Genomic DNA, 16,499 nt, shown 5'->3' with positions numbered 1-16,499 from the left:
ACCTGCTATAGGAACAAGTGCTCTCAAACTTGGGAAGAACAGGAACTGAGACAGGTCTGTCCTTGTGAGAAGAGCATGAAAAACCAACAAGAAAAAATATCTCTAGAGTTTTACTTCCCTCACCCTAAATGTCCTCTCTTCTCAGGCAGTCACATGAAGTATGTTACCCTTCAGGTTGGCAAAGGCAAGAGGAAGCAAAGCAAGTAAAGCGAAGGCTGTAGCTGGCTACTGCTAAGGCTGCAGCGGACAACCGATTAGGATCTGCCACGGGCACAAGGGCGAGTGGCGGAGCTCAGCAAGTGAACGATGATGAGCAAAGGGCTGGAAGGACAGAGCTGCGGGACAGCTGGGCCACGCTGCAGCTTCTCCAGGGAGCCCAGGCTCCAGCTCCCTGCCTAAAGCAAGGCAGCCACAGAGCCTGGCTGTGAAAAGCATGCCTGGGAGGAAGTAATGAAGTCCTCTGGCATAGCTTGTGGCCATGAGTACTAAAGAGTAACACACATTATGCTACGAAAAGTACAGGGCCTTAGGGTAGCGTGAAGATGCCATTAAAAGTTAGAGTGTGGTACCTGGGAGGGAGGATAAGGACCAAGTCACAGCCAGGACAAATGGACTTATTTAGAGGATTAAAATAAGAGGGGAGGAAAAAAAAAAGAAAAAAAAAGGACAATACTGATGAGTACATCTCATGAAGTTTTTGTGAAGGAGTGTAAAGTTGGTAGTTGCACTATATGTGGTGCAAATCAAGATCAAAGTGCTATCATGAAACAGAACAGTGGCCCCTGTTTTTTTTTTTATAGCTTTATATATATAATTATATATAGAGAAGATATGTATATACATACATACACACATATATAGTCCCCTGTGTCTAAAGCACAATGCAGTTATGCATGACAGCCATCTATTAGCTCTTTGAATCAGATGCAGATAACCAGAAATTGATATGGATAGTGCCAAGCATGTTGATAGATCATCAGCAGGGGTGGGGTGGGAAACACCTTTATTCAATTTCAACAGGAAAAGCAGTCCAATCAAAGTCACTCAAGAACCTCATATTTAGTGTTACAACACTTTACCACAGGATAAAGCTGCTTCTAAATACTTCAAGAACAACAATAGTTATGTGCAACACGGTATAGACTTTCTGTTGTAGCACGAATCATTTCTAAACAATATCTTGGCAATCTATCAAGCTGTCTAGAAAAAGAGATGTGTATATAACACTATTAGATATGTTGAACAACCAGTTGAGAGTCCAGAAAGTTTGTTAACAGTATTTTTGGGTTTATCAGATATTTTATTAGAATATTTCTTTACATTAGGACATTTGTTGCAGAAGTCCCATCACATCAATGACACTAAAAAGGCAAGTGTGTCCTCCAATCCATCAGATCTGCAGACTTCGCACTGGACTATTTATGACTGCCCAAAATTGTAGTAAAGGGGTATGTATGGGCTGTTGACATACTGGATCACAACACTGCTTAAGCCAGCACCACTCCATCTCAGTGCCGTACTAGCAATAAATATTCATAGAGCCCCTGGTGACTACAGCAGCAAAGTGATTCAACGGAACAATAATCCACAAAAGCAAGAGAAAGATGGCAACTGCATACACTAGACACCACCAGAAAACATACACAAAACTCTGCTCTTCAGCACTAAACACAGGGAAGCTACTTAATTTAACTGAATGATCCAAAGATCATCCAGAAGCCCCAGGCAAACCATTAAAAAAGGGAACAATTAAAACTATGTTAATGTAATTCAAAATGTAATATGTAATTTCAGATTTAAGATAGGAGCCAGTAAGTTCTAATCATGAATTTGATTACAAACAGAAGTTGAAGCCAAATAATGTAACATCAAAACCCAACATAAGCAATAAGCTCAATTCATTCAGAGAGCTCCTCAACTTTCAGCTTTCATGTACAAAACTGTTTTATGAGACGGAGAACTAGAATTAATTGAAACACAGACTCTAAACATCTATGCCACTCTTCAGAGCATCATTGTACACAAGCTCTAAGTCTCTGTCAAAAGATTTTACAAAAGACAAGACAGGACAAGCAGATAAAAACTGTTGAAAAATGGGGAAAAAAAAACCACCAAAATTTAGGCTGCTTTACTCTCAGCCATTTCAGCATCAATAATCACAATACCAACTTAAAAATCAGGAGTCCTCTGTATGCAGTACTAAGTGTACACCCACTAGCATGTAAGGTTTTTGCAAAGCCTTCATACAGGAACTATTCCATGTCTCTGCTCATACTCTTCACCTCTTCTATGCTATTTTCAGCACTACTATCTACTTTTCAAGATGAGAGGGGCCAGCAAATGCACACTATTTAAAAATACAGAAATACCATGGAATTAGAGTTCTGCAGTTTTGTTTTGTTGTTTCCTACTGCTGACATTTTCCATGCTTGTTTGATTGCTCCTCTGCATTAACCTAGCACTTTCATAAAACAATCTACTGAAAAGTTACTGTCTTTCCCAAGAACTAGCTCAGAAGCCACATTAAGATAGACTAAATTCAAAATTGTTAAGTGTAAGCTAACCCTATGTTGCCCAATTACTTACCATCACAAAAGTCTTGAAAGATTGTTTTGTCCAAAAGCACTGTCCTTTAGCATTAGAACAAACCCCACATAAGGGCAAAACCTGTTTCTCTCCATCATTTTTAAATCAAACATATCTGGCAAGGCACGTCAGAGAAATATCAGCTGTTTGGGTACTAGATACACATAGATTTTACTTTCCTTTTTTTAAGCACAAATGTCTACTATTCTAGAGAACTGCCTAAAAAAAAAAAAGAAAAAAGTGTTCTGCATTTTATTCTACCGAGTCATACGTTCCGTTTTGTCACACTGCTGTGAAACAAATGATACTTTCTTTAGAATTCTACAATATAACAGCACATTTATTCCACAGGCAAGCACTGCAATATTAAACAACTGCCTAAATAGTAACTAGGTAAAGACATACCAAATACAATCGTTTATATTCAATTACGTGCAAAAACAAGATATGATCAAATATTCTCAAATGTGTTTTTGTTTATCACAAAGCAATTTAAGTTCGTTCTATGTCTGGAGATTCCCCACTTAAAATTGACAGAAGCACTGCCAAGGGAGAACAAGCAATTCCCCAGTATCTCCAGTTGATTTCAGTTTAGGCAGCAGTCAGACAAAACATCCATTCCTTTTCCTAGGGCTGCTTTTCTGTTTAAGCATTTACTCCACCGCCCCTAAAGATTCTGCCATCACCCCTGCCGAGGGTGGTATTTTGTGCTACTTCAAAAGAAAAGGCAGGTGACCAAAATTCATATTGCACACTAGAAATTACACTCTTCTAGATGAAAAAAAAAAAAAGGAAAACCAATTCCATATTATGGCTTTTATTCCTTAAGCACTGCAACTTCAGTTTCATTTGAGCTAGTAAGTAGTTCTACCAGGATGAAAGGCACAGGTTTATTAATGTAAGCTGATGCCTTGGAAGTTCCACTTTATCATTTTCTGCATGAAATTAAGGTAAATAGGGGTGAAAAGTCAGACGACTGTGTTGGCACTTGCAGAATTTTAACAGTGCTCTAGATGTTTGTTTCAATTCTGAAATCACAACACAAAACTGCATGTACCAAGCAGACCTGTAGCTTGCTCAGCTGAGTATTCAGACACCAGTGTTAGAACAAGCCAAGCAACTAAAACCAACTTGTCTCCCAGGTTATGGTTTTTTGACAATTGTGTCACATAGATAATACTTGTGCATTTTTTTTATTTTTTTTTTTTTTTTTTAAAGAAGGTCAATCTGATTTGCAGCAGGGAAGTTCAGAGGAGCGTATGGGCTGTAGGCAGTGTTAAGTGGGACACAGAGCCTTCTCATTCCAGGGCACCTAAATCCAGAATTACTCACTCAGACCAAGAGGGACAGCTATCTGCTAGCTGACTTATGTATTAAAAATACTGAGACAGAGCTGATCACAAACAGCACCACTGTAAAGTGAAACTATCGAGACCTGCTGTCACTAAGTAGGGGAAAAAAAAAAAGCCAGGAAAAATATTCCTTAAAGTTTCTGGACCAACAACATTCAGAATTACTGATGTAACTTTGTAAACAGCTTGAAATGTTTTCTAAGTTCTAACAGCAGTTACTGGAATTTAAAAAAAAAAAATGTGCCAATGTTCTACAAAATTCTTTAAATTATAAAGCTTTTAGTTCCTTGTCATTGAAACTTATTCTTCACCTCATTATAATGGGCATATTTCAGCATTTAACATCATTAGAATAACAAATGCTGATTTTGAGGAGTTAAGAGATTAGAAAGATGGTACTTAAAATACAATTCAGAATATTGCATTATACATGCCACCATGAATCTGCAAACATGCTCATTTTCATTAAGGAAAAAAAAAACTCTTTGTATATAGCATGCTTCCTTCATACTGTCAAATTGTTTATTCCTTGGGCAAATGAATGAAAAAAAAATAGCATGAAATTTCTTATAATAGAAGCAAATTAATTCTGGGCCCCACAAAACTAGTAATAGCCATTTATTTTAGAGGTTTAATGTTTGACCCACAAGGCAGTCTAACACTAATGATTTGCCACTAGTCTTTCAACTAAGTGACGAAGTCAAGAATGCTAAGATCTCCAGAAGACGCACCCTCGCATCTTCTACAGAAACACAAAAAAAATTGTTTTCTTAATTTAAAAAAAGTTACAGCAATGCCACAGAAATTGCAGAGGTAAAACAGAAAGATGTCTTTGCAAGATCTTTACTACTCAGAATTAATCAAAGCAAAACAGCCATCCTAGTGATAATCCCCTTTAGTGCTTCACAGTTTATGCAATAGTCAATTACTAAAGAGGATGAAAGACAGAACAATCTTTGCAAATAGGTCACTGTCTATATTTATAATGATTAAAACTGTCTGCTACTAAAAGTAACTTTTAATAAGCATAAAAAGTAACATTAAGACAGTGCATGTATTTTAAATGTATTCTATGTCTTCCTACGACAGAAGAGGAGGTAACACTCACCAGAAACAAAGTTATTTCACATAGGTTATGCATTAGCATTGCTGAAAGCACATTTTAATCTTTGTCTGTAACTATTTTATTCCAAAGTATCATCCTCATAGATAACACCTAACCATTCTAGACATGATCTCTGAACTTAACCAACTCTTTCCCCATCTGCACACCTTCTCTCTCAAGACTTGGCAGTAGATTTTACCTGCAAACACTGCCCAAAGCTCCTTTTCAAGACCACTTTTAATGTCTTCCACTTTTGCTTCAACTTTTCTTTCCTGTTTAGGCATGCCTAAACATGTAATTTTTTTCTTCAGAACAATTACTCGGGGCTCTACTGCATACTGCTGGGACCTCCCATCTGCTTCTTTCAAGATTGTCCATCTTCTGCTACAGAATTCTCCTCTTCCAAAATTTTCCTTTCCCCCCCATCCCTGGCCTCTCTGAGAAGTATTTTCTGCCCCTCACTGTGGAATCAGGACATCACACCTGACACCATTTTCCTAAAATTCTATTGAATTTCATTGATTCTCACAGCTTCAAGTGCCACCACCATGTCAGTGAGTCTTATGCCCAGCTGTGCACTCCTGAACCATTTCATTCAATTCCAATGCTACCTACAGTTACTGTGTCCACCAGAGATTTAAATTTGGTTAAGTTGGAGCTTGTTTCCTCCCAAGCCCTACTTCCTCCAGTTACCTCCAGCCTTCCTGCAGTTCAAGTCCATGAAGTAACATCCAATTCTTACAATGCCTTATGCACCAGAGTTGCACTCAATAGTTGGAATTTCTTTGCATGAAATGTCAAGAATATTCATTACCCAGTCTGATCTTTCTCTTGAGCAGATCATTTGCTCATATCTTCATTAGCAAGGTCTTCTGCTCACACTGTCACCTCTATCCTTCATTTCATGTAATATTTCAGCTGCTAAAAAAATCCTTCCTTTATGCAGTACTTTGCAGACACTGGATCTTCCAGTATTTCCACAGCCAGCAAGCCTATGAGCTCAAGACTGTACAGCCACAGAACCTGCACTCCATTACTGGAAAGGAGAAGGAGGATAATGTAACCACCTCTTAGAAGAATCTCATAACAGCAGCATTCCTCTGCATCTCATACATTTGTACTCAGGATACTAAAAACACACTAAAAGTTGGGCTAGGGCTGAATACTATCACCTCAACCCCCTCCAAAAAATCACCTACACAAAGGTATTATTATTAAGGTCATTCTAGCTTCTAATCTTACAACTTTAAGAGAAAACACCCGTAGCTTAGTTTATTATAATGCAGACTGCATAAAATTGAACTCCACAGCAGGCAGAGGAGGGAGAACCACAGTCAGTCTTGTGAAGTGAAATCCTGTTTGTGCGTGAAAGCTGGGAACTTGATGTTCTCACTACAGACTAAGAGCAATAAAAACAGCTTTCTGAGCCATTAATTTCTGCACAGCTGATTTCTACTGAACAATGCTCATTATTGAAAGAATTCTAAAAAAAATGCGAGGCTGTTCCAGTGAGAAGGCTGACACTCTGAATATCTAGACTGAGCTAACAGTGACATCAGTGCTACTACTGCTTTAATCCCTACGGCTACTAAATGTCAAACATTTTCATCGTATTTAAAGAGCTTGTGATCGCACACAATGAGATTAAGTTACTTCACAGTTTTAAACTAAGACAACTGCAAGGCACAGTGAACATCTGCATTCTTGTCACCCAAGACCACAATAATGGCAAGTTCTTCGGTAACAGTAGTCAGAAACTGCCGCGCTTTTTCCACAGCCAGTATGTAGCATTTTTAGGATTTGTAATTTTTAAACATTGTGAAAACTCCCATCTTCAGACCTTCCATAACCCAGTGAAGTCTACAAATATGTGCATAGCTTTCCCACTCATATCCAAACTCACAAATAGCTTGTAGCATTGAGTCAAGTATATTTGGGGGTGTGGGAGGGGGGAGAAAGGTGGGAAGACTAAGTGTCACTGCATCAACAGTCACAAAGTCCAGTGGAAACTGAGCAGCAGGCCACGTATTTCTTATTGTTTGACAAGACACCCATGTAACGTTAATTTCATCTACTTCAGAGAATGAGATGCATCAAACTATAGTCAACACAGTAGAAGGCACTCTTAACATACAATATAAACTTTAGTGTGGTAAACTATTTAAAGTAGCATATACTTTCTAAACATTCCTTAGTATTTTCATAATTTGTTTGGCAATCGATTACTATGGCAGCAGATGGGCTACTACACATGCTTCCAAAATAAGCATCTTATAACTATTTTATCCTTCCAAGTTCTAAGTAGCTCATATCAACTACAGTGAGCTAGGACACTGCTGTAAAGAACGTGCAAGAAAACTGATCAATCTTCACTGCCTAAGCAAGAAATTATTAAAAAAAAAAGAAACTAAATTAAGTAATCCTATTTATTCCTTATTATTAGGGGGGAGTTAAAATAAAACTGTCGTAGAAGTCCCATAACTAAAGAAACTCTGAATTTCAAGAATGAGGCCAAGAGTAGAGTAGGATATTGAAAAAAACACTGATTCTGAATATTTCAATAAATATATGTATATGAGCTCATATAGTTCAAGAGTACATAAATCACCCAATCAATCTTGTATCTTTAAGATCTTCCCACACTCACTCAGCAGCTTTGTCTTAATTGTGTCTTATTAGCAAAGTACTGATTCACAGCTCTCCATGATAAGATTTTTATTTCTAAAGTTAGCATCAACTTTTATTTTAATACTACACTTGAGTGAATTCCTTTGGTACTCTGAATGCATGCTGCTAAGTGGAATTTACTATAATGATCAGTTTGTACCCAAGCAACAACAGTTTCACATTACAGAGTTAAAGTTGAAGACTAGGGAGCTTTTAACCTTACAATTAAAAAAAAAAAATTTTAACATCTCCCTACAGAAAGATGGGGGTGGTGGTGGCAGGGAAGCAGGGGAATTGTCTATACACACACATACATAATTATGTGTGGGTACACATACACCACTGGTTCAAGAAAAAAAACTGGATTACAATAGACCAATTAACTTGGCTACCCGTACCAGAAGTGACCTGATTACCTAAGAGTGCTAATCTTTTGTTGGGGGTGGGGAAAGCCTGTTTAAAAAAAAAAGTGAGAGAAACCACTTTACTAAGGAAAAAGGCCATCAATGCTCAGTTTTCGCCTGAAGTGGGAGTACATCATTCCTGAGATTCTTCCATACTAATTAACAAACTCACATGTTTTGAGTTTTAATCCAGAGTAAAGTTGTGAGAAGCAGAATTGGCAAGGCTGACTCATTACAAAAGCCTACAAATAAAATAATCAAGCCTGAAATTAAACTCCATATAAATCTTAAGTGTACCATTTTTAAAGTATTAAACCCACTAACACATCAATTTAAAGCTCTTATGCCATCTATTCACATAGTTAGGAAAAGCTGACAGTTGCTAGCACTATTATTTCAACAAGCCAAGTAGTAAGGAGGTTACTGCAGTAGGCTCCCTTCCTCTGGAAGAAAATATAACCCAAATTCAGTGTCATTTCAAAACAATCTTAAAAAAAACCCTGCGTCTCTGTAACATTCAATCACAGGATAATGTAAATGGAATTAATTCATGCTGAGATAAGACATTTTTACTTAAACAACCTGAGTTTATTAGGAATAAATCTCAAAACAATAGTAAGCAATTATGGCAATAAGGAAACAAAAAAAAAAAACAACAAAACAACAGACAAATCTACTGGGATCATTTTTTAGCTTACCTGCACTTGCTCTGTGGAGCTACTGCTGAGTTCATCTCCAGACTCTGAATCTTGGTGAATTTTTTCTGAGCCTTCTCCTGCTGAATCACAAGATTGTTCATGCAAAAAGCTGGTCTTCTCTATTTCCAAGAACTCTGGACATGGGAAATGACCCATGGAGACAGTTCTATACTGATTGGAAACCTTGGGAGATTGCAACTCATTGTTAAGTTTTCCATTGTTTTGGGTAAGGTCCAGACTCAAACCAAGAGTTTGACCAGGGCTATTGTTCGGTCCCAGATTTTGATTGGCATCTCGAACTAAGCAAGACACTTGAACTGGAGAAGATTTTCCAAAACTAGAAAGCTCTGGTGACTTATTCACATTTTCTGTTGATCTCTGTAATCCATGTGTCAACTTCAAAGCATTATTTGGCAGCATGCTTGCCTGCTTAACAGGTGGCATCAGCGCTTTTCGGGGTATTTCCTTCACATACTGTGCTGGCACATAAAAGGGTTTGGAATTTTCATCTCTTTTGACTTGCCACCAATCATCGTTAGTCTTTTTCACCAAGATGTATTTCTCCCCTTGCTTAATCACAATTTTCTTGTCCTTGGCCTCATACTCATAGTCGTATTCCACTTCAATGTACAATTGTCCTGGAAGGATCTTCCCACCTTTATCAGCCATTTCTATTTAAAAAGACTTCACCTTTTCAGGCAAAAGGTAAGCCGCATTCTGTTTCAGAAGCGTTATTTTCCAGTTAATAATCAGAGCTGTAAGGGAAAAAAACAACATATCATGTAATAAAGTAATTATTTAAGAGCATTTCAGAGGAAAATCATTTTAAAAATAACCCTGCCTATTCAATTTATGTCAACCTCAGACTAATTAATTGACGGAAGAATGCAAGACTTTCAAATACCTTTCTCAGTGACAAAACAGAAACCCAGTAGAACAACTTAGTTACCGATTTAACTCTCCTATTCACACAAGCCTCCTGCTATCAAGTGGCTCATTAAGCCTGTTTCTATTACTAAGTAATGTTGACTGATCATCAGGGGCTTGGTGGGGGGAATAGTCTGAGTCAACCTCTTGCTTACACACAGGGTTAATTTCTTCATGGAGCTGTGTTACTACCCTGCTTTTAATAAAAATATTCAAAGGGAGAAGATTACTATTTGCTTATTTTGATTCCTATTTCAGTTCAAGAGTCCCTTCAGAGTGCTCAAAATTCCTTACAAAATCCCTTAAATCTTCCTCCAATGCTACATACCAGTCATCAGGTTCGGCATGGGCTGACAATCCTTGACCCACATGTGCTGCATGCCCTACAGAGCCTGCTAACCTTCACCTAACTGCAGAAGGAGATGACATGGGGACTATGTGACCCACGCTGTCTGAGGCTGCACGTCATGTTGGCTCTGCATCTAGCTGTTTTCTATAAAACAGGTGGTATGAAGACTATTTTATTTATTTCTTTAAATTGCTAGTATAACTGCAACATAGAATTTCATCTATAACCATGGTAGTGTTAGATAAAAGTATTCAACGTTTCCAAGATACTTTGGTTTCAGTGGTTTAAATTCTGTATATTTACTTTGCTCTTAAGAGAGCTTTTTGTGGTACTTATCTTACAGAAAACTTGATCCAACTAAAAGTTTAAGGACTAAAACAGAAAACACGAACAAAAAACCCAAACAACAATGAAAAAGGACTATGAACCAAAACCAAAAAAGGATAATAAATGAAAAGATAATACATGAAAATACTGAAAAGGACTTTCAGCATCTTATAATCCAGACAACCACCTCTGTATCTGCACCCATGAACTAGAAGTTCTCTCTATTTAATCATGTAGCATCAATATCACAGTTCATGAGTGGATAAGCATCATTCTTGCCAACTTACACTGAACACAACATAGTAAATCAACATGAAAGATACGATTTCTTAATCTTGAAAATCAAAGCATGTAAGGGGAAGATCTCTAGCATTCAAATAGAACGTAGGAGAATTCAAGTAAAATGGTACCACCTTTAATCTTATAAAGATGAACAAATAAGTCTTTTTTTTAAAAAGCATGTTTCATGAATGAGAAAAATTATGTAGAAACTTGCAGCTCTGCAAGTTAAGACTTTGTGATGAGATTCATAGCATTCACCCTGCCACAGAGTAGAACTAATGCAATTCCATGCAGGCAGACAAATGTAGAGTGAATTCAGCTACCCTAAATGGGACTAAGGACAGAAACAACAACAACAAAGGACTTCTGGGGATAGCTGAAGCAGAAACCCCTAACAGTTCTTTAATTTTTCTTTCACCATTTCTGCTATTTGGTCTCAGCCTTGGAAAAAAAAAAAAAAAAAAGATACATTTCCCACATCACTCGGTAGGAAAAGAAGCAGCTAAAAAGCTTAAGTATGATGCCAAGACAGAAATGTCCATCTGTGGCAAATTGTGTCTTTCTCTCACCCACAGCCCATCTTCTTTTACTTCCAGGAAGCATTTCTTACAGGTAACTTGAAAGCCACCATCCTTTACAAGACTCCAAATTGAATCACCAGATCAGACTTACAATTTAATCGAGGACTTGCTAGAAGGCATGATGGTACCACATTCAACAAAGCTGACAGTAAGAACACAAAGCAGTAGAAAAGAATGCTATGATTCTGGTGTTTACTCTCTCTACCATAAAACGGGTACATTGAAATTCACAGCATTATAGTCTACTTACAGCCTCTGTACAAAACAACTTGCTTACCTGCTGTTCTACATAAATAGGTATTTTTAAGTGCAGCTTTGCAGTTGTTTAGCAACTGTAGCAGAAGGTAAACATGAACTAATTGCAAGCCATTCCCACTCTCTTCCTAGTTTTGGAAGCTCTGCCATACAAATGTAATTTTTTCCTTGTTACTAAACCTGACTCCTCCCAACACTTCTTCAAAGCCGCTACCAAACCCTTTCACTGCTTCAAGGTCATATACCAGAAAAATACAAGTGTTTCCAAGTTACAGGCTACCTCTAAGGTCTGCTACCTTGTAAATTGAGATGTAGGACGAGCACCCATTCACACTGTTTGTCCTTCTCCCATACAGAAACCAAAAAGAGAACATAAGCCTAGGGTTTCCCACGGGGCTACCAAGTGTTTAAAAGCTTGGATTTTTCATTTCTCTTTTGCCAATTCCATATAACTATTGAGAATGCATGCTCAACATTTTTTTCAAGACATACAGGTTCACTAAGTTGCATTTTATGCTTTAAAAAACAGAATTTTGAGAAATACAAGGTAAATAAAATACAGCAGCTACAAAAACAGCTCTATCCACTTTTGAAATCAGTGTTGCAGCCTCACCCCTTTCCAAAAAAAAAAAAAAAAAAAAAAAAAAACAAACAGAAAAAAACACCAACAAAAGTAAGCAGCACAATTTTTTGTTCTTTCATCCAAGCTGCAAAATTATCAAGTCAATAGCAAACATTTGGTAATGTTGAACATATGATCAAAAAGAGACAGGCTGTGTTCTGCGTTTGGCCAGAACACTAAAACAGTTTTATAAACAGATCACATCATCAGGATCAAGCAAGGCTCCAATTCTCTGCCTCAACAGAGAGAAGCAAGAGATACCTATGGCATAGGTGGGAAATCTTTCCCAGCATGTTTAACAAATACCAACATTAACCCTGTAGGTCTGCAAACTATCATGGCCTTGATTCCACAGATTCAAATGCATTTAGTTTTATTTGTTTGAATTTTTTTAATGCAGCTGTTGTGCCACAGAAGGTAGACTGCCTGTACCCTATGCGCAGCCCAGGGGATAGCCAACTGTAATATCCTTTCAAGGGTCCATGTATCTGTCTCGTAGAACTCAGGTTAAAGAGCCATGGAAGCCTTGGCCAAACCTCTACTGTATGTAAAGGGCTTAGAATAATTCAGATGTGAATGTACAATATTGACATTTGGAGTACTGACTTCATTGTGCTACTAGTCAATAACTGAAGCGATACGGCAGGTCAGACCTTGTAACCTCACTGTATTTTTTTTTTCTTTGCCATTACCTATAATGCTGGATGGCACCCATTTTGGTGAAGAAGGTTGAAGAACCCTAATTAGGGGATGATACTCATGAAAAACCATTTACTTCCACAGAGGACATCTGTAAGCTTTAATACCCTCAATAAAGTCTCAATACCCGATTAAGAGATTAATAACAACGAATGGCCCCACTGACAACAAAGACCTAAGAAAACTTTATTCTTGAATACCAAAAAACAGACTCGGGCCACACTTTTCTTCTGGTGAAGAAAAAACCCGACTCCTACAGGGTAACTAATGTAAGGCGGGCCTCATCCCCACCTGGAAACGCATTCCGCCCTTTCACAGAGCGCTCCCCTTGTCCGAAGCGAGGACACGGGTGACGGCACGCAGGACCCCGGCCGCGCTGAGGAAGGCAGCGGCGAGCGCCGGCCGCTCCGCTCGGTACCCACGCACGAACTTTTCGGGCTCCGGCTGCCGACGGGAACCGTTCCCACCTCTTACTCAGCTAAGGCTGAGTCAGGCTGGCAACCCTCGGTGTTCGCAGAGGTCGGCTCCTCCTCCTCCTCCTCCTCCTCCTCCCCCCCGCCGCGCCCCGGCCGTGGGGCGGCACAGCCCGCTGCTCCCCGGGGCCGGGCCCGCACCGCGCCCCGCCGCAGCCACGGCCCGGGGCGTGGAGGGGGGGGGGGCTCTCCCCACGGGGGGGACGCACACATTTGCCTCTAGCTAAATTTTATGCACGTCCACCCAAGGCGAGACACCTCTTCTAGTTAGACGCCAACGTGACAGCTTCGGCCACCCTTAGGCCGGTGGGGGCTGGAGAGCTTTAGGTTTGCTCCCAGGTGAGCATCTCCTCCGGCAACCTAAACCCTGCAGCAACACCGTCACCTCCGGACAGCACTCGGTCCCAGCTGCAGAGCGACGCTCACTAAACGGAGCTTGAAGCACATGTAAATGGTCTTGGAAGAAGCGTGGTCCTCACATGCGCATAGAATCACAAGTATGAGTATATATGATATGTAGATAATATGATCATATATTGTACTGGATATGGTCGTCCCTAACTTCAGCATTATCCTAGAACTCAAGACACCCCCCCCCCAAAAAAAACCAACAAAAAAAACCCAGGAGGTACACAATAAGTGTTTCATACCTCTCCTTCGAAATTATCAGGCACAGAGTATTTTCTTTGGATCTTCTAGAACCAAGTAATTGAGACTTGAGATAGCAAAAAGTCTCTTTTTAGTGTATTTCTTTTATTCTCCTCTTGGAAAAAGCCTTACTCACTGTGGCTATGGAACTGTTACTTAGTTTATAATACAAAGAGGTGATGAGTTATTAAAAACGCCACTGAGGATATTAACCAATCGCCTTAAAATTCTTCGTGTGACCTTGTTCACGGTGTCCTACAAAGCAGCAGCAGTTGACTTGTGTAATCTTTTTCCATTTTCAGCATCAAACTTCACCCACTTCTGAAATGAACCCTTCCGCAGTGCTGATACAGAAATAAACTCAATTACTGAAGCTAAATTAGGATAAATTCTTACCAGTTCAGGCCAGATGAGATACCCTGGCTACAGCTCCCTAGGTTGTCCTTCTACCTGGGCAGTTTTCTTAGGGGTTCGGGCTATGCTGCATGACTGCTGCTTGTGAGACTGGTCCCACAATAACTTTTGTCAGAATTCGACCCTATTCACATACCCTTCTTCCCAAGGGGCACCACTCTTTACCCAGCACAACTAACCCCTCAGCTAGTATTTTTCACGCAGACAACCAGCCCTCACCAGCGCCTGTAAAAACCACCATCTGCAAAGAGCACATCCAGAGCATGCAGAAGTTGTATAAAAATAGATGCAAAGATGCAAATGCAAACAACAGATACAGAGAACTTACGAGCTCTGTGAAAGCAAGCTTGATCCCTCACCGTTTCCTCAGAGTTTACTAACACGGGTTAGAAATCCAGCACCACTTCCAAATAAACTAGCTTCCCAGAGCTCACACGTCCTTAAAATTTAAAGGCATACTAAAGCAACCGCTTAATAACTGCCCGTGACTCAGAGCACTGAACAAGCGATGCCTTTCCAACAACTGTCAGGACAACTTTTCAAGCCGCGCCGCAGCACCCCACGCCTCAGCCCACCACCAGCCCCCTTGCTCCTCGTTGCGGGCTTTTGCCGAGCTGCTAACTCCGACCACCGGCCACCACCGACAGCGCGGCAAACCCGCGCCGGCTCGCCCCAGCCACAGCACGGCAGGCTGCCGCGCTCGAGTTAACGGAGGGGCGTCCGACCCCCCGGCCCCGGGCCAGGCCGCCGAGGCGCCGCTGCCCGCCGCCTCCCTTTGTTTCCCGCCGGCCGCGGCCCCAGCAGGTGAGCGGCGGTTGCACAAGGCGGGTCGGGCGGCCCTGCCCGGCCTCCGCCCGGGCCCCGGCCCCGCGGGCCCACCGGCAGCGCCCAGGTGCGCAGCTGCCTCCCGACGACGACTCGACTCGGCGCTGCCGGCGGCGCCCGGGGGAACGAAGCCGCCGCCGCCAACGGGGGCACGGCGGGGCGGCGCCGCCCAGACCCCCCGCCGGCCGCCTGGCACACGGCAGGCGCTTCCCGACGGCGCCCCGGGAGAGGAGAGGGCGGCGCCGGGGGGGGGTGGGTGAGGCTGGTGCCGGCGCCGCCGTGAGCCGGCCCCGGCCCGGGCGCGGACGTGCCCTCCGCCCGCCGCAGGGCCACCCTGCCGTGCCCGATTGTCCCGGCGCCGCCGCCGCCGCCGCGCTCCTCTCCTCTCCTCTCCTCCCCGCCCTCTTTCTCCTCCTCCTCCTCCTTTCCCCCCCGCCGGGCCGAGAGGCGCGGCCCCTCACCTGCCTCGGCGGCGCGGCCGGTCCCGGTCCCCGCTCCGGTGGCGGCTACCCTGGCTCACGGCTCACCGCTCCCCCTCCCCACCAGCGCCCCGCGCCGAGTGTCAGCTCCGGGGCACGGCGGCGTCACCGCTCCCCCGTCACGTGCCGGGGGCGGGGCGCGAGGGGCGGGGCCAGGCGGAGGTGGGGGGGTGTGGCGGCAGGGGGGAGGGGCAGGGCAGCGGCCGCTCCGCTTCCCGCCGCTCCGGTGCGGTCCGGTCCGGTCCGGTCCGGTCCGGTCCGGCCCGGCCCGGTCGTGCCAGCGCAGCGGCGGCGGTCGGGCCTCTCCTGCCCCGCGGAGCGCTGCGGTGGGTGCGCGGCGGGGGCCGGGGTCTTGGGTGGCCTGAGGCTGGGCCTGCAGCGGGGCGCGCGGGGCCTGGGCCGGGCCGGCGGCCTGTGAGGCAGCGCCCAGCGGCAGGGCCGGCCCGCGGGCGGGGGTTGCCTCGGCCGCCCCTCTGCCCCAGAGAAGGGGCGGCAGCCCGAGGAGGAGTGCGGGCCCCGGCTCCCGAGGGGGTGTCGCTCAGGAGCGCGGGTTAGCCCGGCCGTCCCGCCGTCAGTACAGTCTGCTAAAGGAGCCCGCTGCGACCGCCGGAGTGACGAGATCGTTTTCTAATTGACATGGTAACGTGGAATACCTAGGCCTTTCTGTCCGCAATAAAAAGAACAGGTGGAAGACAAAAACCGCGCCCCTTCCTCGCTGCAGCCAGGGGCCTGTCTGCGTGTTTAATAGCTGGTAACTGAAGAAACCACAGTTTTTTAATAGTCTGACCAAAAAGAAATAATAAGAA

The 16,499-nt window shown here is 42.8% G+C and overlaps 1 protein-coding gene across 12 annotated transcripts in view; it reads right to left on the bottom strand.

The window, feature by feature from the left end:
• Window positions 1–15,801, bottom strand: part of ARHGAP12 (Rho GTPase activating protein 12) — an 80,275-nt gene extending 64,474 nt beyond the window's left edge. For 10 of the 12 annotated variants that reach the window (XM_075046332.1, XM_075046345.1, XM_075046343.1 and 7 more), the window contains exons 1-2: window positions 15,676–15,798; window positions 8,813–9,567 (exon numbers count right to left, since the gene is read on the bottom strand). In XM_075046332.1, the coding sequence (XP_074902433.1) occupies window positions 8,813–9,481 (669 nt within the window). In that variant the 5' untranslated portion in view covers window positions 9,482–9,567; window positions 15,676–15,798. Of the gene's footprint in view, window positions 1–8,812; window positions 9,568–15,675 lie in introns of those variants that run through there. The other 2 variants (XM_075046341.1, XM_075046399.1) reach the window with 2 other exon arrangements.
• Between the last annotated feature and the right edge of the window lie 698 nt (window positions 15,802–16,499).

Source organism: Buteo buteo, chromosome 2 (genome assembly GCF_964188355.1).
Source record: "Buteo buteo chromosome 2, bButBut1.hap1.1, whole genome shotgun sequence".
Taxonomy (NCBI): Eukaryota; Metazoa; Chordata; class Aves; order Accipitriformes; family Accipitridae; genus Buteo; species Buteo buteo.
This window is presented reverse-complemented; position numbering and strand designations above follow the sequence as displayed.